General features: G+C 40.1%; 2 protein-coding genes across 2 annotated transcripts; both read right to left on the bottom strand.

Moving 5' to 3' along the window:
- Positions 1–1,347: 1,347 nt before the first annotated feature.
- On the bottom strand, positions 1,348–18,925 carry LOC135588615 (protein VAC14 homolog). Its single transcript, XM_065080822.1, has 20 exons — positions 18,599–18,925; positions 18,355–18,468; positions 18,160–18,225; positions 17,003–17,092; positions 16,790–16,909; positions 16,685–16,713; positions 16,439–16,581; positions 16,261–16,355; positions 15,897–15,983; positions 15,582–15,689; positions 15,401–15,492; positions 15,088–15,169; positions 12,807–12,872; positions 7,614–7,729; positions 7,323–7,443; positions 7,036–7,197; positions 6,825–6,953; positions 3,734–3,802; positions 1,973–2,254; positions 1,348–1,793 (listed from the first exon to the last, which is right to left on the bottom strand). The coding sequence occupies exons 1-20, from the start codon at positions 18,686–18,688 to the stop codon at positions 1,695–1,697; spliced, it is 2,160 nt and encodes a 719-aa protein (XP_064936894.1). The 5' UTR covers positions 18,689–18,925; the 3' UTR covers positions 1,348–1,694.
- Positions 18,926–20,070: 1,145 nt separating this feature from the next.
- LOC135588614 (pentatricopeptide repeat-containing protein At4g01570-like) lies at positions 20,071–22,789 on the bottom strand. Its single transcript, XM_065080821.1, has one exon. The coding sequence runs from the start codon at positions 22,498–22,500 to the stop codon at positions 20,128–20,130; it is 2,373 nt and encodes a 790-aa protein (XP_064936893.1). The 5' UTR covers positions 22,501–22,789; the 3' UTR covers positions 20,071–20,127.
- Positions 22,790–22,801: the final 12 nt, after the last annotated feature.

The following is a 22,801-nucleotide window of genomic DNA, read 5'->3' as shown; positions in this document are numbered from 1 at the left end:
CTTTGGGCTTCTCTCAGATATGGAAGAAACCTGACCATCATGCTGACCTGATGAATGCCTCATAAATGTCAGAAGAAAAACCTTCTGAGTTGTTTCTTGGGAAATGGTTGACTTTTTCAAGTTGAATCTTTTAATAGGACAGTCGAGGATTCTTCTAGATGATGAACTTTGCATCAGAATCAAGGCATCTTTTATCTCCTTGATTTAAATGGTTGTCAGCCAATCTTGTTTGATTAGGTGGTGTAACTTGTAATAGAATATAATCCAATTGTCAGCAAAATTAATGATTGTTTTGCTGAAAGAATCATACAGGAACAAGAGAAGGTTGTACAAAGTGATGGAATCACAGCATTGACAAATGAATACAACTCAGTTTTTGCTTCTTTTCTCTGATATATAGTGATCATGGTTGGACATTCATATAAAGATGTTGTTGACCTCACAAAGCTAGGGTATAGTATAAAAATGCCTGGCTTTCAAGTTGTTTTCATGTGAGCAATTAATTATGTCCTGCCCCTTGAGCTCACTATTTTAAAATGAAAGCTAAATCAATACAACTTCTGACTCAGTTAACCTCAAATTAATATAGAGATATTTGTTTTAGTTTTCTAACTTGTCTGAGACAGTTAGCTCACCTTTTTTTAATGTCCCCATTTAATGACCTCCAGAATGCCAGAAACCTAATCATCCTTCTGCAGATAATAAATCTGAACCACTGAATTGGATGATCTGCCATAAATGCATGTCTGACACTGTGTTGGCTCACTTGCAGACAAGTGGTAGGACAGCATGAGCCAGTCTTTGATCTTTCTGGTACCCACTTCAGTATTATTCTCGGCAGCATGATGAAAAGAACCAATCGGCAGAGATCTTTGTTGTGTGTTGTAACTCATCCATGTGAGCACTTGCCATCATGCAACCCTAGTTTGAAATCTGTGGTTATTTTTGGAGAGAGAAAAGTTATTGCATCACACAACGTAGACAGCAAGATCGGTTCACATAGACATAACAATCAGTTGAAAACATATAACAATAACAAGTAAGGATTTTATTTCCATCTCTAAAACTAACCATTGTCATATACTTCTCACTGCTGAGTCTGCAATTGCCATCATTTTATTTGTTGGGAGTCTCATGCCACCGAACACTCTCTTGATGTTTTTGATCCATCCACCTTAGAACGTTTAAACTATAATAATCTCCATAAATAATTAGAACCACAAATGAAACAATACCAAATTGGTTTATTCTCATCTAATGAACTGTAGCACAATGGGTAAATGGAAGCAATTATAATCACAATAATAGTGACCATAGATAACATTCCATAAGGCAAACACTACAATGTACACTTTTAAATGATTTATTGAGACTGTTGACTCCACCTAAACAGTTCAAAGAACTGAAACCCACCCAAATACTTCCCTAGGGCTCATATGGTCTTTATCAAAAAAAATTACAAAACCACATGAGCATACCACGTCTAGACAAAATAGAATTGAAGCTGGCTGAAATGTCAGGCTCATCTCGTTCATCCAATCCCAGCCTTCCAATAGGACAAGCGTGAATATAAAACAAGAAGATATACAACTTTTTACCCACGTCGCTGCAACAAATCTTATTGCTGTGGTACAATTGAGATTCTGTGGCAAATGCCATATGGCCTGAAGCACATACAAGAATGACAAGAACAATCATGGTTTTAGCTGTCTTGGATTGTTCCATGTTTTGGGAGGTCGCATAATCTCGGGGAGAGGGGAAGGAGGGCGTGATTCTTCCGATATATTTATTTCCTACACACCAGCATCGAAAGAGAAACACCATACATCTCTTAGTTAATCATGTTCTGAAGCAAGGGAAACATGGAACTCGAGAAACTTCTTTTGGTTTAACAGAAAGATCAGAAATCATAAAGTAGATCAAAAGCTTTGAAAAGAACAAAAAAAAACAAAGCTTTACGAACACCACAAACCTGTGACGCAATCGAGGGTGTCGAATTGCGAGATTGCAGCTTTGACTTGGAATGCATCCGATGCTTATGCTGCATTTGCTCAAATTGTTGCAGTCTAGATGGAAAGTCGATTGCATTATAAACATTTGCAACATTTGCAGCATATTGGTTTCTGTTGTCCTCCGAGAATTGCAGAATCTGGGAATATGGGTTTTCTGAAGACGTGCCCTTTAGTTGTTCGATACAACTGTAAGAAGGAACAGTCTTTAAGCGAGTCCTTAATATCTTGAATGCCGCACTTTGCTGCATGCATAATTAGGAGATTCGTTAACTGAATATGCAGTTAACAAAATGCAAAGAGCAGTAATCATGGAACAAACATCTGTGGAAGTTCCAGGCACTGGTCCAGAAACATTAAAGTAACAGATCCCTTGACCGAGATTATAAAGATGGATTGCTTCCAAAAGAAAGCATATGCACCATCAACTGCAAAGCTATCCCTAACTTTATTAGTTTAACAAAGTAGAGTTCAGTGCAGTCAAGATCATAAATCATTCAGTTTATTATGTGTGGTTGGAAGTGAAAATAAGCATAGATGGAGAAATAAAAGGTGGTGTTAGAAGTAGAGATAAGTACTAAAAGCTATTGACCTGAAATCAAGTTGACCTGAAATCAACTTGTATTCCCTTAATTCAAATAATCTTAGTAGTGTTACAGAGATCATTTTACCTAGCAGTTCAAACTAGTCTGCTTGTCATATGCACAATCATACATCTTCATTGGAAGTCGTTATATTGAGATCTGAAACTGGAACAGTCTCAGTTAACTTAATCCAATCCCAGAAAAACACTGGTTCATCAAAGAGAAAGACCTCTATTAGCTGTACCAGACCACTAGGTGTAGAACCATCATCACTAGATAGTAAAATTTCAGAACCACTAGACCCAGCGAGACAAGGCTAGCAGTTCAGATTTCTAGCTAGCAAGAAAAAGGTAACTTACAGGACGCTTAAGTAGGAAGCAGCGTCAAGTAAGTTTGCTAATTACCATTATAAATTATGTCAACCACTTTTAACTTTGCTTACCAACCACAAAAAAGGACTAAAAATACCAGGTCAAAACCAGTGGTTGCTTACTTTAGAAATTTTAGGTTAAATCCAGTGACAGGATGGAGATCTTGAATCTCCTCATCTCTCTTCTTCTATGCCTAAACTGCACAAGTCATTCTCATACTGAACCTAAAGGAAGTTGATAATTGGATCACATGATAGTGCTTTTGAGCATCATTTTATACATAATAAGGGTTCTTCTGGGAATAAACCTTGGCCATTGTCACCGTCAGCCAAAAAGAGATCTTGTGCAGGTCAACCTCAACCCTGCCATGGGCTACAAAAAGAATTAATCTCAAACTAATTTATATCAAACAGTATTATGAGTCTCATACATTACTCAAAACCATCTCTTGTCAAGTTTACTTCAACCATAACCTATACACATTGAGAAATTAGTCAAAACATTTGGACACACCATCACTGCAGTAAATCTCCTCTACGTTAAGATTAAAACTATAATAACTATAAGAAGTCCACAGATATCTTTATGTTTCTGGTCAGACTAGGTTGCCAATAACTAGAGGATGTCCATGAATATAATGGTTTCTATTAAAACCTTGGCACTTCTCTGATATATAGAAATCTAGTATTCCGGCCTACTGAAGGAGTAAGTGTTCATCTTAGGAAAAAATTTAGAGAAGAAGATGATATATGTGTATCAATGAACATACCTGTGGCAACATCATTAAAAGGCCATATAAAGTCTTCAATAACCATGTATATTTCGCAGGCTCCAAAAGCTGTAAATTTAAGTATATAAGTTACACGTTAGAAAGGAAATCTAGGTGCCAATAACGGAGGTAAAGTTTGCTTGATCATGATAAACATGAGAAACAATTCAAGCAATAAAAGATATATGTGCAAATGCAAGTTGATGGAAGCATCCTGACAAAGGAAATTTTCACAAATATCTGATGCAAACAAACAAGGCATTTGAGACTGAGCAAGGATGATAACATGAGCAACCAAAGTGTTTCCCTATCACAATTTAAGCATTTCAAAGTAAAACATGCTAGAAAGCCACAAATTGTACATTTAGCCAAATATTTACTGCAAAAAGAAACTAAAATCATGAACTTATATAGTAAATATCAATTGCTGAAAACATATCATTAGTTTTCACAAAATCTAATACCTATTATCACAATTAGTAATTAATTTAGCACGTCCTAAACACTCTTCTTTTTACATTGATTGACATCTTACCCAATTCAAAATTTAAACCTAACCATAAATTCTTGATAAAACTTTTAGGTATAGTACAGATTGACAATAAATGATATTTTCAAGGGGAAAATTGTCACATTAAAACAGCAAGAAACAAGTTTTGAACTATGTACTGAATCAGGCATATATCTCTTATTGTGTAATAACAACACATGAAATTTCTTTGATAATTTTTATATTAGAAAATTGACATCTGAGAAAATATTTTATACTAGCTCTATCTGGGCCTAGCAAATAAAGATGATAGCAGATATCTACCGTAAGATTTTTGTTCTTGATTCTAGGCTTTGTATTGAAGAAGGGAATAAGAGGGCCACAGTCATAAAAGCTGACAAAATTTGCTAAACCATAACATTTATTTTGCATGTATAGATAGCATATTTAATATAATATTATCTCCTTTTCAGAGAAACGAACCAGTAAAGTTAGACTACGGTTGTAATTTTTGTAATGTTCAAGATTCTACATCATCCTTATGGGAATTTCTTATAGTTAAATTATTTGTTAAACTAATAATGCTTCATTAATTATTTTCTTAAAAATATATTTATGTATGGCCTTACATATGGCCCGCTGCCACGCCCTAAGCAATGTTTCCATGTTCATAGTAACACTTCCACCATATGCTGCCATATATCGCGAAGTAATTGTCATCAAAGCTTGATGCCATGGCATTGTTGCCATCAACTGAGGTTCAACATTTGCCATCTCTAGATACATTGCATGCCAGAAATGTTGCCAGACCAGAGAAAGAGATGTTCAACCATAATTGATTTCCAACATACTTGAAGGGGTGCCAATGAAGTTGCAGGCAAAAACAGCTAGTAGATGGGCAACTGTCAGAGCAATCCAGCAAATAAACAGATAAAAAAAAGCAAGAAAGGGCCACAAAAATAAAAATAATGGCAACTGAAAAATGATCTACTGGGAGATGATGTTCAATGGACATCAGCATTGGCAGGGCCAGCCATGGCTGGACTTGGCCAGACAGTCAACTAGGTAATGGATGGCAGTGACAAGCCAGCTAGTAGCAGCCAGTTGATTTAGACAGAAATTGTCCCAGGCTGCCAGTAGCAGCTGGCCATACACAGACAACTGCCTTCCAGATGGTAATACCTAAAACCTGATACCAGACCAAGTAAGTAGTAAGCTAAATGGGCATGGATTTTGTTGGGTTTGCACCAAACTATGAACCTGCGCCACTTGATAAATTGGTTCAACCAAAGCCCAAACTGATTGGACCAGGTTTACATTTATGGTGCAACCATGAACCTGATCCACCTGATTAAGTTGGTTTGACCCAACTAAAACTGATTGGACCAGACTTATAATTTTGGTGCAAAACATGAACCTGATCCACTTGACTAAATCATTTCAATCCAATCTCAAAACTTACTAGACCAGACTTATACTTCAGGTGTGTTAACCAAAAACAGGGATCTGTATGTAAGCATATTAATCTTTCTATGAAATCAAGAAACAAAACCATGACATTTATAGAAGTGGTCATACCAACTATCTTCTTAATATAATTCATTGGAGCTGAGCAGCTTGTAATACAATTCAAGGTATCTACATCACTATGATGTTTATCTCATTTGAATGACTCCATGCTGGATAAATGAGGTAGTTAGGCACAAATCTTTTAATAGGCAGTTAGGAACATAATTGGACACAAACAAATATTCATCGTTTCTACTGCAAGCAACTAAACACATATTTTAACAGAACTTCTACATGTCTGCATAACTTGCTTTACTAATACCTGACAACCAAATGGCAACTTAAGAAATCACAGGAACCATGGATTCAATTTCAAATACTGGTCGGTATGTCACATTGCAACCAGTATTTACTAGTCTAACCAAAAACTTCATGTACCAGTCAATGTTTCTTTTAAGATGATATCCACCTATACAAGACAATGTACTAGGAATATACTGATACCGTACAAGTCCTGCAAATTTTCAGAACCAGGATCAGACAGATTAAAATCCTTGACAGGAACCAACCTTCTAACAACACAAGCTAATATCATTTGACAAACACCTAATAGCCAGCTCTCAAATCACTGGAAAATGAAAGGCATCTCAGCATGATACATTCTTTTACTTGATAAAATATAGATGAGGCTTAGTTGAGTTAAAAGAAGAAAATGAATAATGAACAGTACAATTTTTTGTAAGATCAGCACTAATATCCTACTCATCTCAGGTGAATAACTAATATTCGGTAGAAGGAAAATTATAACAGAAGTCAAATGAGTAACTAGTATTCAATAGGAGTAATAATATAACAGTTAGAATTGTATGCCATTGTGAGAAAGGAATCCATAAAAAAGAATCAGTCTGATTTTCATGAAGCGAACTCTTAGACACTTGAGGGCACATAAAAACTAGCATACATGCTCTATATACATACTCACCACTTCCCAAAACAGAACAGTATCAACAATTCATGGACATGTTATCTGGATCTCCTCCATTCAAAAGAAAAGCTGATTAAAAAGAGAAAAGAACTACACGGGGCACATACCTGTAATCTCAGGTAAGCAAAAATCGGAGTCTCCAGCAATCGAATCAATTTGTCCAGCTGCACCAGGAACTTTGCATTTATGTCTTCTTCCCTAAGAGACTGAATTACAGAACTGGCATGATTGTATGCCTTCCATGGAGAGCGATAACAGTCAGAACAATTAAGGAGAGTGATCCAAGCAAATGATACAAGTATTTAGAATGTATGACACCTGAGCTAGAAGACACAAACTGATTGTTGCCATTGGCGAATGGCACCAAGAAGAATACAATGATACAAATAGGTCCTGGCCCGAAGACTGCACCAACGATAGCTTTACAAGACCTCGTAACTCAGCCAATTCCGATGACGTGAGTAAAATCAAATTCAAAGCCTAAACAAAGATAAGTGGATTATTAAAAACACTTGCCCTATTTTGGCACTGTGGGTTTTCAAATTTCAATAACATGGCAATTGCTAAGCTCAGCAATTGAAACAAAATTAAAAATGATAAAAAACCTGAACCATAACGGACGCAAAATCCAAGTCTTGTTCCTGCTCTAAATTTAAGGAAAATTGTCGATAAACTCGTTCCGCATCCAAGAGAACACAAAGTCGTCGTACAATCAGAGCCCCCCGTCTAAAAAGAAAAAAATGAGTATAGGAAAATGTAAATTTTGTAAATACACATTTACGGTCTGAGTATTCCATCAACAAGATATAATTTGTTCTATGTTGAATGAAAAGAAGAAATACATTTTGTTGCATACTGCATCAAGAATATAGTGAAAAGGATAACAAATGTCATACCTCTCAAGAAGCACACGGTCATTTTGGAAGTTGCGGACTAGAAGCCCAACAAGACGATGAAAATTTTTATGATCTTCTGCTATGCAAGCATGCACTTCAAGTGCCAGGAGGACAACCTGTCGATAAAAATAGCAGAAAGGACCTTGTTAACACAACAGCAATTAGAACAGTTATAGTACTTTTGACTATCTACAACCAGTTCCATTAATTTGAAGCAAACAATAAGCTGGTGTTATGTAGTGCACTCCATAACACCATCAGAGTACGCATCTACTGACCACACAAATGTAACCCTATAATGGTTGTTGTGTTAAGACATGATCCAGATTAGTCTAGGTCTCAAAGCCACTAATATAACATTCATAACAACAAAGGACAATTCACTGCTTCAGATAACTAGGAAGAAGAAAAGGTGCACAAACAAATAGACCAAATAGGCTATCTGAGGCGGCATTTTAAGAGATATGTTGTTTTCAGAAAAACAAGAATAGTGAAGATATCCATAAGCAAGGATCATAATTTCGTACCATACCAAAGTTTCGAGCGTAGTTCGGTATGGTACAGTACAGAATCCCGAGCGATACACCTGGGTGTATCGTTCGATATGTGTGTGTGTGTGTGTGTGTGTGTGTGTTAAAAAAAAAATACGACGTCGCCTCCTTTTTCTGCCTGCGTGGGGAGAAGAGACCGAGGTTTCCTTCTCCCCGCGCAAAAAAAGGGCGACAAGGCGACATCGCTGCCTCGTTTCTTCTGCCCGCATGAGGAGAAGAAACGTCACCTCGACGACACTCCGTTTCTTCTCCCCGCGATGTCGCCGAGGCTTTTTCTCCCTGCGCGAATAAGGAGAAGTCATCGACGACGCCGAGGCCTCGTCGCCTCAGACGAGGAGGCGACGTCTCATCTGTAGCGTCCAGCGAGGGAGGGCGACGACGGCTCGGGATCGTCGAGAGAGGGCTGTCACGAACGATCGTCGCACACCCGTAACAACTTCGTTCAATGAACTGTTCGTCATTTTGCATGCTTATACAGAGACATGGCAACATGTTTTACCTTGGTTTTGTGTGTTTTTGCTTGGAAAATGTAAGCAACGACAGTTCGCAACGCTGTAGTGCGACCTCTCGCCGCCCCGAGCCGAACTGCCCCAAAATGACTCTGTTTTCGTGTGCGACAGCTTGTTTTATGCACATCGCAGCTACACGTGAAATGTCAGTCATCTCAGCACCCTGGAACCCCCCGGGTGGCACAAGGCTAGATGAGGCTTCGGTATATTGTTGAGCGTTGAACAATCTTCACAAGTTCGCACGTTAACTTGACGGGAACTTGCCTTCGCGTCCGGCACCCGATGAGCAGTTGTTTGTGGAGTTGCAACTGTTCGTTCTACCTTCTAATGTACTTGTTTTCACCTTCCTCTCTTTTCTCTCTTGCACTTAAGATGCTCGCTGAATTGCTTTTAAAGCTTCTCTCTTCGCGAGACATCGAGACTTGTCCATCGCTCGTTTTCAATCTAATCAACTTTCTATTTTACAGGTCCTTCGGGACTTGTACGAGATTGCAACTAGGCTGACCCTTTAGCGGATGCATATGTCGCAAGGGCACCTAATGACTTAGGCAATCCCAACTAAGTCCGAGGAGTTGGCGCAAGGGTGCTTCACGACTTAGGCAACTTCAGTTAAGTCCGTGACTTTACCGCAATGGTGCCTCACGACTTAGGCAATTCCAGCTAAGTCCGTGACAAAGCGGCGTCGGATCTCCAGGTTCTCCCTTTTCTTCTCCCTCTTCTTTTTTCTCTTTCGGCTAATACCACCTGATAGCATGCAGGGACGATCAAACTCGACCGTCATCGACCGATTTAGGGTCAACGATTTGGTATTGGTGAAGCTCCAACCAGCATCACTCCAATTATTTAGGCACAAAGTACACAAAGGATTGGTGCGCAAGTATGAAAGGCCCTTCATAATTATCAGTAGGGTGGGCAACGTCTCCTACAAGTTGCAACTGCCGGTGTGGCTCAAAATTCATAATGTTTTTCACGCTAGCAACTTGAAAGCCTACTACTCATATCCGCAAGATGCTTCTCGAAGTGTTCCAACTCGGCTACCCCCCACTAGAGCCTCCTACGAGAAGCGAGTTGAAACCATTTTAGCAGATCACACGATAAAGCTACCCAATGAAGCTGAGCAGACTAAGTACTTAGTGAAGCGGTGAAAGCTTCCCCGAACCGAAGCTAGTTAGGAGCCCGAAGACATCCTACGACATAAAGAAGCAATCATCAACAATTACCAATAAGCGTCGACGAGGGCATCGACAGTTTAAGTAGGGGAGAATGTCACGAACGGTCGTCGCGCACCCGCAACAACTTCGTTCGACGAACCGTTAGTTGCTTTTGCATATTTGTACAGAGACATGACAGCATGTTTTGCTTTGATTTTGTGTGTTTTTGCTTGGAAAATGTAAGCAACGACAATTCGCAACGCTGTAGTGCGACCTATCGTCACCCCGGGCCAAACTGCCCCAAAATGACTCTGTTTTCGTGTGCAACGGCTTGTTTTCTGCACATCGCAGTTGCACGCGAAATGTCAACCATCTCAGCACCCTGGAACCCCCCCGAGTCGCACAGGGCTAGATGGGGCTTCGGTATATTGTTGGGCGTTGAACAATCTTCATAAGTTCGCACGTTAACTTTACGGGAACTTGCCTTTGCGCTTGGCACTCGGTGAGTAGTTGTTTGTGGACTTGCAACTGTTCGTTCTACCTTCTAAAATCCTTGTTTTCACCTTCCTCTCTTTTCTCTCTTGCACTCAAGATGCTCGCTGAATTGCTTGTAAAGCTTCCCTCTCCGCGAGACGTCGGGACTTGTCTGTCGCTCGTTTTCAATCTAATCAACTTTCTCTTTTACAGGTCCTTCGGGACTTGTACAAGGTTGCAATTAGACTGACCCTTTGGCAGATGCATATGTCGCAAGGGCGCCTAATGACTTCGGCAATCCCAACTAAGTCCGAGGAGTTGGCACAAGGGTGCTTCACGACTTAGGCAACTTCAGCTAAGTCCATGACTTTGCCGCAATTGTGCCTCACGACTTAGGCAATTCTAGCTAAGTCTGTGACAGAGCAACGCCGGATCCCCAAGTTCTACCTTTTCTTCTCCCTCTTCTTTCTTCTCTCTTAGCTAATACCACCCGATAGCATGCAGCGACAATCAAAATCGACGGTCATCGACCGATTTAAGGTGGTAACGAGGCGGAAGCAACCCCAACTGACGGTAGCAAGAGGTCCGCGTACCGGTCTGCTGATGGATCGATACGTACCGCTCGGTAGGCCAGTATTGTTCGAAATTAAAATCCTTGTCCATAAGATACTTGGCATCTATAAATTATCAACAAGTATATTCAAAATTGAACTAGTTGGAAAGCACATGTATGCAACGAGTAATAATAACACAAAACAGTTCAAATCCCTTACTAATCTGACATGGAACTTCACAATTAAAAATGCAGCAACACTAGTAAACGAGTCATTAGTTTTCACACGGATATAGGAAAACCAATCAACCCATGTAAACTAAATTTTGAAATGCTTTGACTCCATTTTTTGCTTCTCTGTCTTGGAGAATTAATACAAAAAAGAAAATAAAAGTAAGCAATTTAATATTCTCCTGATCTGGCCCAACGGAGATTGGCTAAGTGAGTGAAGTCATTTGGGCAAATCTTACCCTACTACCATTGCTTCTATCATAAGCATTTCCTCCGGAAGAACATAAAAAAACTCTAGATACAGCACCCGCACATCCCAATTAATAACCCTATGGTGCAAAGTTTTATGTTTAGTCTCCCCTAAAAGCTCTGAGGACCCTCACTCTCCACTTGCATATGGAAGGGAATCTAACAGGGTGGAGTCTTTGCTTTCACTTTTGTGTGACAGATCCTTCTCTAATCTTAAATCTCTTGCAGGTTTTGAAATCCGTTTCTAAAATTTCAAGGGGCCACCATTGCTAGTGCTAGCGCCATCCATCATGCAAGCAGTCCCCTTCATCCTGAATGCTGGGCTGTCTTGGACAGGTTACAGAAAAAGCAGCAGCTAAAGCTTTGCAATGTTTTGGTCAAATCTGACATTCTGGAGCTCATACAAATCCTCAGTTGTTCAATTCCCATTCCCTGGTTCCTCTGTAACCTTAATTACATCTTAGCACATGCTGATGAGAACACACCTTTGCTCATACTAACAGAAAAGAAAACACCTTTGCTCGTACTCTTCCTAATGAGGCCCGGTCCACTTGTGCTCCATACTTCATTGAGGAGAATTCTGTACTTTCTGGGGATAGCAATGGTCCCGAGTGATTAAGAGAAATCATTTTTTTTCTGAAAAGAAGTATTTACCTCATCCAATTGAGTTGTGCAAATCTTTCGATATATAAATGAACGAAAATAATCCACAACAGAAAATAGTTGTTTCCTATTAAGAAAGCATATCAGGATTAAGCTGTAATATCATCCTACAATAGCTACTACAAACTGATATAGGAGAAGAGAGAAGGTACTTGAATGAAAGTGAAATACAAAAACAAAGTCATTACCATGCATTCAATCTGTATTAGTCAAACTAGCAGTGCATAATTCTATACAATGCTACACAAAATGTTGCTTGGTAACTAGCAAGACTACCTTGAATTTGACTTAATCAAAAAAAAAAAAAAAAAGATCCCAATAGCAACAAAAGATCCATGTAGCCAATCCCAAATAGTTGGGACTTACGGCTTTGTTGTTGTTGTTGTTGTTGTTGAATCGAAAAAAGCAGCACTGTGCTTGTAGCCAAGAGATGCAACACAAGATGCCACATAGACTTTACCTAACTAGTTATTATGCAACAGGTGATAGAAACAATGAGTTTCAATTGGTTACAAAGTCACAGATGACATGTTTCTTTGGAAGTTATATACATGGGAAAACATTTGCTTTTTTTTTCTCTATTTCCAAGTTTTCAGTTGGTAGCAGTGACTGATCTGACGCATAGATATGTGATCAGCCATTTTGTCGATGAAAAACAACAGGAGCTTAGCATGATAACATCAATATTCTAGGTAAAGTGCATTGTTTATAGTGACATGGTGCTTCAGAATTCTAGCTTCGACACCAGTATAAATCAGATGAGACATTTCATTTAGTAACAATATCAACAGAAACGAATTTTCAAAAATTACCTCATTTGAAGAATCTGAAAGTGCATTCAACAAGGAGTCAAAGGTATGATTCAAGTATGAGATAACCTGTTCAAGAAAATAATATAAACTTAATCCTGCCAGAGCACAACAGCATTATACATCTAGCAAAATACAAGCACAAATATTTACTCTGATGGAATGACAATGTCCAGAAATAGCAAAAGGAATTGTTTTACTAAAAGAATATACAAATAGATAAAAGAAAACAACACAATTGCAAGTCAATGTTTGCTAATTTCTGTTCATGTAATCAAAAACACTTAAGGTAGACACTTTGCAGTCAACTTAACATGTGACCAGATCAACATAATCCTCGACCAAAGACCAGAATGTAACATATCCAGTCTAAATTTGTGATCACCAAAGGGATAGGAATCAACAACTTGCAGATTAACATAACATTTTAACCATATCGCATTGTCGAGCACACTGCACTATAATCTACACCCTTCCAATAATTATGTTTTCTATCTTTTGCACAGCACTATCTCAGAACTATGAGACCACGAGAAACTTTTAACCTGAACAGGCTTTTTTTAGCAAGTATTTAGTATCTGGTGGCATTGGGCCTCAAGACATCCAAACTCCCCTTTTGATCTCATTTTGGCTCCATGTTGTCATTGGCTAAACAATACAGGACTCTATCATGACACACTTGTACAACGAAGTCAGCCTACTCAAATGATCCGCAAAGGCAAATTTCCTTAGTTGTATGCTAACACAATTTGGCAGACGTAGAAAAGGCACACAAACAATCTGCATCGAAAAGATGGAAATTTAGTAAGGCAAAGTGCCTTAGTCACATGCTTACTACTTGATATGGTACAATGAAAAGCCCAAGAGTAGGGAAAAGAAAATCATTATTTGATAAGTCCATACACATGCAATGTAATCCCCAATGTTCCCCTCCTAGGTAATTTGCCCATACCACCAAGGGTCCTCAGTGGCTGAAATGGATAACGATAAGTAACTATAAAAATTTCCTACTGTCGGTCCCGGTGCTAGCTTGTGTATGTGAAATTCTTCACCATAGAATGGTAAAAATGCTCCTTGTGATGCCATGTGACCGATCTTATACAAATTTTTTTACACATACATGATCATTAGGGATCATTGATACCTAGAAATACTGTAATTTAAGAATATAAGACCCATAAGAATGTGCACTACTATGGGGAATCTCTCTGAATTTTTTGCTTCCAATCATGGTTTGATGTTTCAGACATGGGAGCCATGCCAATTCCCGGCAAGATGTACGACGGCTCACATAACTTTTATTATGATTAGAGTATACACAGTGTTAGGAGGCATGTGCCACTGACCCGACAAACCATCAGACCAGTACACACCAGTCCAGGTGAAACATAAAATTATGCTTCCAACAATAATACCATCCAACTATAAGCCACATATAATAACTCTTACATTTTGAAGCGTGACTCTTCAATACTAAAAATTACTGATAAAAAAATTCAAATACATATCATTCAGTACTTATGCTAGCATAAGCATTTGAATAAAAACATATACTTTGTTACCTGTATAGCCAAGATTTAACATAGATTTCAAGAGTTCTTCCATAGGTTTTATATTTCTTAGATTTACTTTTAATTTTTAAATGATTTCTAGATGGAAATATCCCTTTGGGAAGTAATTTACAAACTATAAATTTCTATGCGTAAGCCTTGTTGTAACCATAAGATTGGTCCATTCCCAAATCAAAAATTTAACTCAAGGAACCAACCACTATGCAAGCAACATTGAGTGTGTGTATAATGTGAGCTTCCTCAAAATACAGCACAAGCAGGAACCTTGTGCATTGAATGTTTTCTCAGGTCGACCCGGCACTCAAATCTTAGCCAACTAAATTTCATGGCAATCCCAAATCCCAATATTGTCCCAAGACCAACTTCATCGCTCTGAAAATTGCTTGTAGGCATGCCATGATTATGAATATGAAGTTACAATTAAGTATGAAGTTTTATAGTTTCATGACTGAATTGATTTTGGATAGTTTCTCAACCATATAACCAGAGTAAGTCATTTTTTGAACAAGTATCTTTTGTTATAACACGAAATAATTCTCTACTCAGTGCAGCAAATATGCTTATGTTAGACCAATTATAATAAGCAGATCCAGTGACTAAGATGCTCATAATTTGTAGATGCAAGTCTTTCCACCCAAGGTAAAACAAAGCAACATAATCTTTTCATCAAAACTACTACACACAAAGATGAACAATATCATAAATCGATTTACCTCACTTCGATACCGAGCCAAGAGAGCAGAAATCCAATGCAGTGCTTCGATTCGAGTAGCCTCCCATTCACTAGTTAATTCTCTGAGAAAAAGGGGCCACAACATTGCTTTTATAACTTAGTTCCTTGTTTAATTATGATGACAATTGACAGAAATATATAACTAAATATATTACATAATACATAACAAGCCACATTCATATACACATCCCTCTCTTCACTCGTTTATAGGCACAAGAGGCACACTAAAACATATTATAGATGCACAAGTAACCTTTAAACCTAGCGGATTCTCAGGTGGCTAAAAAATGCACCTCCTTGCAATCGAGAGGATGGCATCTATATTGAATCCATCAGCCGGGTCAGCTCGAATGGCACGAAGCTCCTCATTGGTTTCACGAGCAACCTATAAATGAAAAGAATGTGAACTCAAGAACATAATTTTTCCTTGAGAAAGTGGTCATATAAACGTAGCAAAATAAGAATTATACCTACCACTCTTATCTTCTCCTCCTTGTCAGATATGCAAGGTAATATGGCTCCTAGGATGTCTGCATAGTAAGGAACAAGCTGCTCTCCACCAAGTTTTACAAATTCATTTATCTGCATTATTAATAAGACACCACTGATTCTAGTAAATAACAAGTATGAAGACAGAGAGAAAAGAAAATGGTGATTCTCGAAACATCATGTGCTTGACTCCAAAAATTGCATAGGGACCACATCATTAGGCAAGAAACTGTGGTGTTAAACAGATTTTATCATTTATAGCAAGACCATTAAAAAGGGAGAAAAAGTAATTAGCTTTACCCATGTGATAGCTGTCAACCGAGTAAATTCGTCAGAAGAACCTGCCCTCTGTACCAATATTTCAGCCATACGACCATAATCTACATTCTTCATAATAGCAAATCTCAAATTAGAAAAAATAAGATAGCTATCATCATATTACAGACTTCAGCTCTAAGCTGACAGAAACAAGATATGAACCAAATGAATAGATCACATATACAATTCATACACATGTGCACACGGTAAAAGTAAATAACAGTAAAAAAATAATGGGACCAATGCGTAAATTATAGTTTAAATTTTAAATACAATGATGAGAGATCTAAAATCATTTTAAGAAAACACTTGGTCGAACTGACTAATCCAGTGGAAGAAGCCGTACTGGAGAATTTTTTATTTCTTGAAGAAACTCAGATAGGGCAGAATCAGCTTGCTGTCGTATTTCATGACTGGAGTCACTTAACATGTTGAACAAACCTGAAAAGAAATAATCATTTACCTTAGAAACCACCACAATCCAAACAATAATTGTTGACTTCTTTTTTTTTCAGATATATTACCATCAAGAAAATCTGGAAGGAAGCCAAGCATATCAATATCTGGAACACTATCTAAAACAGTGATCCACCCAACCAAGAACTGCCGCACATAAGGGTTGAGTACATTCATGCGCTCCCTTAGAAGTGGTATAAACTCTTCTATGCTTTAAAGAGATTTTGAGAAAGAAAAAAAAGTCATGCAAACATATTTCAAGCTAAAACATGCAGACATGAAAAAACTATAGCAGATAAGCCCAAGTGATGCACCTGAATTGATCACTCTCAGTCACAATATCCTGGTGAATACAATAAAATCATTAAACAGCTATAAACCAAAATTTCAACGAAAAAAACATCAGATTCAAATCTTACCTTTATTAGACGGTCTAAAAGATGAGCAGCACTCTGCACGTTGGGATCTGAATCTGCTGAAAGCTTACAAAGTGCATCAAATATCTTATTGAAGAAGACAATAAAATCACCTCTTACAACCTACGCAATACAAAGACAACATGCCTTAGCTAGTCCATCAGTGGAAGATAAATAAACGCTTCATGTGCTAGACTCGTCATGTCTCCTGCTTACCTTTGCAATGTTATACAGTGCTTCACAAGCATAATATCGAACTCTGCCGTCTTGATCGGCGAAAGAATTAAGTACAGGTGGTACAATTTGCTGAAAATCAGGTCCAGTATAAGAATGTTTTAGCTAAAAGTCAGTATGTGCCTTGGAAAAACTAAAAGAAAAAAATCAAATCAATTGGTCTGCTCTAGCATAATTAAAATTAAAAAGAATCAGAAACTGAAGAACTGGATAGCCATTACATTTCAAACAAGAAAACTATCGATGATAACTCACCAACCAACCTTTTAAACATGACTAAGGGGTCAGAAATAGAGCATAATGTTTAAATCTAGAGAACTTTGTTGTTGACCTATGTCAACTCTCTAGACATGGTGTTCATTACCTAGCTAAGGCAAATATAGGCACACGTAAACTATTTAAAGCCTAAAGGCTAGAAAAAATGTGAAAACACCAATGTAATTGTTTCTGCTATTAAAGTTTGTACAACAAGAAAGCAACCCTCCAAAATTCCACTAAAACCTTTGGAAAACTTCAGAAGAAACGAGAATATAAAGCTTACTTATATAGAATAAGATTTATCTTAGTTTGCCAGAGACACAACAGAAGACAGCCCTTGTACTGCAAGGTCAGTGGCACAAGAGATGCTTTGATGTGTTCACTTATTCAATTCATGTTGTGCTTGCTTTCTTTCCAGTAATGTTATGTAATACAATCCATCCTTAAAATGATGTTGAATCTTAGAAGTGCTATAAATAGTTAATTATTTTGTGCTATCTTCTGAGCATAAAGATTTTTTTTCTATGAAAGAATCGACTGAACATAAGCTAAAAATATCTAAAACAAAGTTTGTCATGCCTAATATGTGCCACAAAACTTCCATTGTAAATTTATCACTATAAGTCTGGAATTGCAGATGAACATCCTTGCTACATGTGCAAGTTGGTAAGCAAACACATGCTATTCTACTCTGTAGTCAGCCTTTTCCCCGTACAGTTTATCAAGATCGAAATATCTCACAGCACAAGCAAATATCATCATGGCAGTGATGGTGCAATAATGATTTGTTATTATTGCAACTAGGCACTTAAATCACCATGTATAAAGAACTCTACTATGTAACATCGAAAAACATAAGCAAAATCTTTTGAGTTTCTAACCTCCAGATGCTGAGCAGCTTCTGCTGCCAACCCGACAGTTGCCGCTGCCAGTCCTATTAACCCACCCTGCATGCAAAATAGCATATGATACTCTTGGCAGAAGAATCAATAAGCAAACTTCTCAACTCTGAAACAAAGATGGTCATTAGGAACATCAACAATGTTCCAACTTGTAAAAGTACATCATGAACAGACCTTCCTCTGGTTCGCTTGCGGGGAATAAGCGAATTCTGTGGTCAACAGGCTAATAACGGCCGAAATCTTCTCATGCTCCCCGGCTACAGCGAGTTGCTTCACGATCCCTTCAATCTGCGTTCTCGTGACATTTTAATTCGACCATTGACATCATTCACAAACAATCAACAATCAACCCTCCCCTCTGCCTCCTCCACCCCGACCAAATTTCTTTCTTTAAAAGAAAGGGATCGGAACAGAATACCTCGAGGGCGGCATTCTTCCGCTTCTCGTAGAGCTTGTCAGCGAGGTTCCGGAGGACGGAGGCGGGGATCAAAGACAAGACGTCGGCCATGTCTCAAAGGTGCATCCGCCGGAGATCTCGACAAGTCGATCAAGAACCGGGGCAGGTAGCCGTTTCCTGACCTTCTCCTCCACGAATCAGAACATCGCCGATGGGGAATCACCTCGGATCGAATCGGACCCGAAACCTCGACGGAGGAATCAAGAAAACCCTAACCCTAATTATACCAACAAGGGGTTCCCGGAGAACAGATGATGAGACGCAGAGAAAGGAAGAAAGGAGGAAGACTTTCTAATTTCTCTGGTTTTAACGACATTTTTCTCTTTTTTTGCATAAATGTTCATAAGTTGTTCCAAATTTATAATAAAGCCCCTATCGCTCTTAATCTGAATCCTAGTTTGGTGAAATGAACGGTGACGATGGGCGGAGAAACGAGGCGAGGATCGAATCGTAAAATGCCTTTTCAAAGAGCAGTCCTCTTTGAATCTGTTGCCGGATGACCCACGCAATGATTTTTGCCTTTTCTTTCCCAGAAACACTTAATTTATATGCCTAATATATTTAATTGAAAGTAATAAAAAAAACGAATTTTCGAAAAAAATCTTTAATTTTGAGTTTTTCCCTAGAGATCATCACAAAAATTATCACAGGCACCTTTTTTTTTTTATAATTATTTTACCTTTATCGATCATTGTCTTTCTTCAAGCCTAATAGTTTCATCCACTCTCACTCAACATGGATAATCACGGTCCTCGTTGGTTAGCCTCTCCCATCTCTTAGTTACGTATAACATCGATCATCCCCTCTCCTTTCTTGACTGTTTGTATTATTCATACATAGACTAATAACCGCAAAGATGCTCGATGAATCGAGCAACCAGACACAACTAGGGCTAAGGTTATAATATTTTTTAATTATGAAAAAAAATTGATCTTTGACTCTACGAAAAATTTTTTAGACTTCGGAGGTGCGTTGTGAAAAAAAATTAAAATTATTTTTTAAAAAAAATACACCCAATAAAAAACACTTCGCAAATATTAGATATACCCTCAAAGGTAAGGAAAAGCAGGTATATAAGGAGTAAAAAAAATCAACCACATTCCTCTAATATACGAATTCAAAAAATTGTCTCTCACAATAAATAATTTGACCGATCGATAGGCTGGCAACAGATTCTGTCTTTTAGTACTGTACACATCCGATTTGTTTAGACCAAATTAGAAGACTCGCTATTTGGATTTGAGATATGTACAGAAAATAGGCACCCGAATCTGGTCTCGTTAGGAGTGGGATTAAATACATAATTTCTCGGAGTTGGGATGGATATAGAAATAGATAATTTAGTCGATTTGGAATATACACAGATAATTAGTAGGATTTATTTTTGGGTAGGATGAAATTTATGGGTAATTATGTCTAATTTAATATAACTGTTACTAAAAAAAAACATAATTTCTAATTTTCTGTTAAAAGACCAACACAAGAACTTCTCATTCACTGTCAACCTCCTCACGGTCGCGCTTGATTGATGCCTTCTGATACCTCAACCTCTCGATCTCCATCTCCAGGAAATCCAAGGTTGTGTCCGTGACATGGTTCGGGGAGCACCCCGCCGCCAGCATCTTCCTCAAGAACATGTAGGCTTCCTTCACCTTCCCTGCCTTGGCGTGCACCTCGATCAACGTATTAAACGTCACAACGTCCGGATTAATGCCGCTCCCGACCATTTGCTCGAACAGCTTGTTTGATTCATCCAGTCTCCCGGCCCTTCCCAGTGCGTGGATCAAAGTGTTGTACATCACGATGTCGAGGTATCCGCCCTTGCTCGACAGCTGATCGAGAACTGCGCACGCGAGCTCTGCTTTCCCCATCTTCCCCAACCCCTGGACGATCAGGTTGTAGGTTGCGATGTCGGCGGGACAGTTTTTGTCTCCCATATCCTCAAGAATCCCCCATGCGTCCGCCAAATACCCCTTCTTGACGAAGGAACTCAACAGGGAGTTGTAGGTGTAACTCATGGGTTCCCTGCCCAGTGTTGTAAATATCTCGAACAGCTTACAGGCTAAACTTAGCTTCCCTTTCGCTAGAAATATCGATAGGTATGTGTTAACCATGTCGATATCGAAGGATCCACCCCTCTTCTCCTGCACTCGGAGGCCTCTGAAGTCGGTCAGCGGTCGGGAATTGGTGCCAAAAGAATCGCATTTGTCTGCTAGCTTATCCAAGTATGGTGTCAAAGACCACTCGTCTTTTGATTCGGCTTCCGAATTGGCATCAGCAGTGTCTGTGCTCGGTGTTGGGTTGATCCAACTCATGATATCGCACAGGCTGCCAGCCGACGGGAACATTGCCGTGTAGTCCTTCCCCTTGTCCTGGGGGGCTTTCATCAGGGAGTCCATGTTCGCCTTCCATCGGAGCACGTTCGGCAACATGGCGGTGTCCCTGACGTACTTCAGGAGCTGTTCTGACGAGTCCCATCTCCCGCTTTTGTGCAGCCCGATGAGTACAGATGTAATTGTGACAAGATCGACCGCCAACCCTCTTTCTTCCGTCTCCTTCACCAGCTCGAGCGCCTCCACCACCCGGCCGTCCTTGCACAAATGCTGCACGACGATGCTGTAGGTGATGGCGTCCACAAACTGGCCTTTCTTCTTCAATTCTGTAAACAAAACGAAACCTGCAGCTTGCCTTCCGTTCTTGAACAATCCATCGATCAAGATGTTGTACGAGCAGCATGAGGCCCGGATGCCGTCAGAGATCATTCTCTCAAATAGCTGGCAGGCTTTGTCCAGCTTCCGGACCTTCATAAGCCCATCGAGCAGAGTATTGTAGACGACGGTATCGGCGCGCACATTGTTGTACTCCATTTCGTTGAAAACTCGAACAGCTTCGTCGACACGGAAGGCTTTGCAGCAACCATAGATCAGTGTGTGGTACATGAACTTATCCGGCTCCAGCCCAGATTCCTTGATCTCCTTGTAGACGATCAATGCGTCGGCAATCTTCCCGGCGACGCAGAGGGCTCCGACGACTGAATTGTAGGTACAGAGATCGGGAACAACTCGGGGTCCCTTCGACTTCATCTCCTTGAAGAGGCTAAGAGCAACACCCAACTGGCCCCAAGATCCAAACGCATGAATACAAATGTTGTAGGTCCAGGTATCGAAAAGAAAGCCCTTTTGGGACAATTCATCAAACAGCGAGCGGAACTCATCCCTCCGGTTGGCCTTCCGGAGAGCGGCGAGCAATTGGTTGCAGGCGAGGGTGTCAGGGAGGGCGGAGGCACGGAGAAGCTTACGGAGCAGGACGAGGGCGAGGGGGAGCTGCGACTTCTGGAGGAGGGCGAGGACGATGGAGGTGTAGGTCCGAGGGGTGAGAAGCCCCGCCGCGGCGCGGGAGCCGGCAAGCTCCTCGGCGTCATCGAGGGCGGCGATGGCGGAGTCGAAGCGGCCGGAGCGGATAAATGCGTCGAGAACGGATCGAAAGGTGGGGGGGTCGACGGCGGCCGGGGAGGAGGAGAGGGCCTGGCGGAGGAGGGGGCGGAGCGGGTCGAGGAGGGGGGGTCGGGAGCGGGTGAGGGAGCGGAAAAGAGCGGAAAATGCGGCGGGGGTGGGAGAATAGCCGCCGGAGGAGGTGGCCCAGCGGAAGAAGGAGAGCTTGGAGGCGGCAGGGAGGGAGGGACGGCGGAGGACGTGGAGGGCGGCGGCTTCGTGCAAGGGCCCGTCGAGGGCCGGAGTGGCAGGGGGAGATCGGGAGAAGGATTTGGAGAGGGCGGCGGCTAAGAGAAGATCGCCAAGCTCAGAGGCGGGCGGCGAAGGGGTTTGAGTCGAGAAGAAGGCTCGTCTTCCTCCTCCATGTCGCATCGAACGAAAGCGAAAGGCAAACCATCAAGCAAGCCGGCGCCAAGTAGCGGCGACTTGAATCCCCTGCACGACATCTCAAGTAAGCGAACCAAGCTCAAAATCCTGGTTGAGTACAGATCCTCCAGTGAATGAACCAAGCGCTCAAACCAGGTTCGGTTCAGGTCCTACGGGACTTGTGCGACCAACTCATAGCTCGAGTTCTTTGACTTTGGGGATCATCAGCGCCGATTGAGTCTTTGACTTTGAGGATCATCATCAATAAATTTTCAACGCAAGAAGCTGATATAACTCGTTAATCAAA

The sequence above is a fragment of the Musa acuminata genome, chromosome BXJ1-8 (genome assembly GCF_036884655.1).
Source record: "Musa acuminata AAA Group cultivar baxijiao chromosome BXJ1-8, Cavendish_Baxijiao_AAA, whole genome shotgun sequence".
Lineage (NCBI taxonomy): Eukaryota > Viridiplantae > Streptophyta > Magnoliopsida > Zingiberales > Musaceae > Musa > Musa acuminata.
This window is presented reverse-complemented; position numbering and strand designations above follow the sequence as displayed.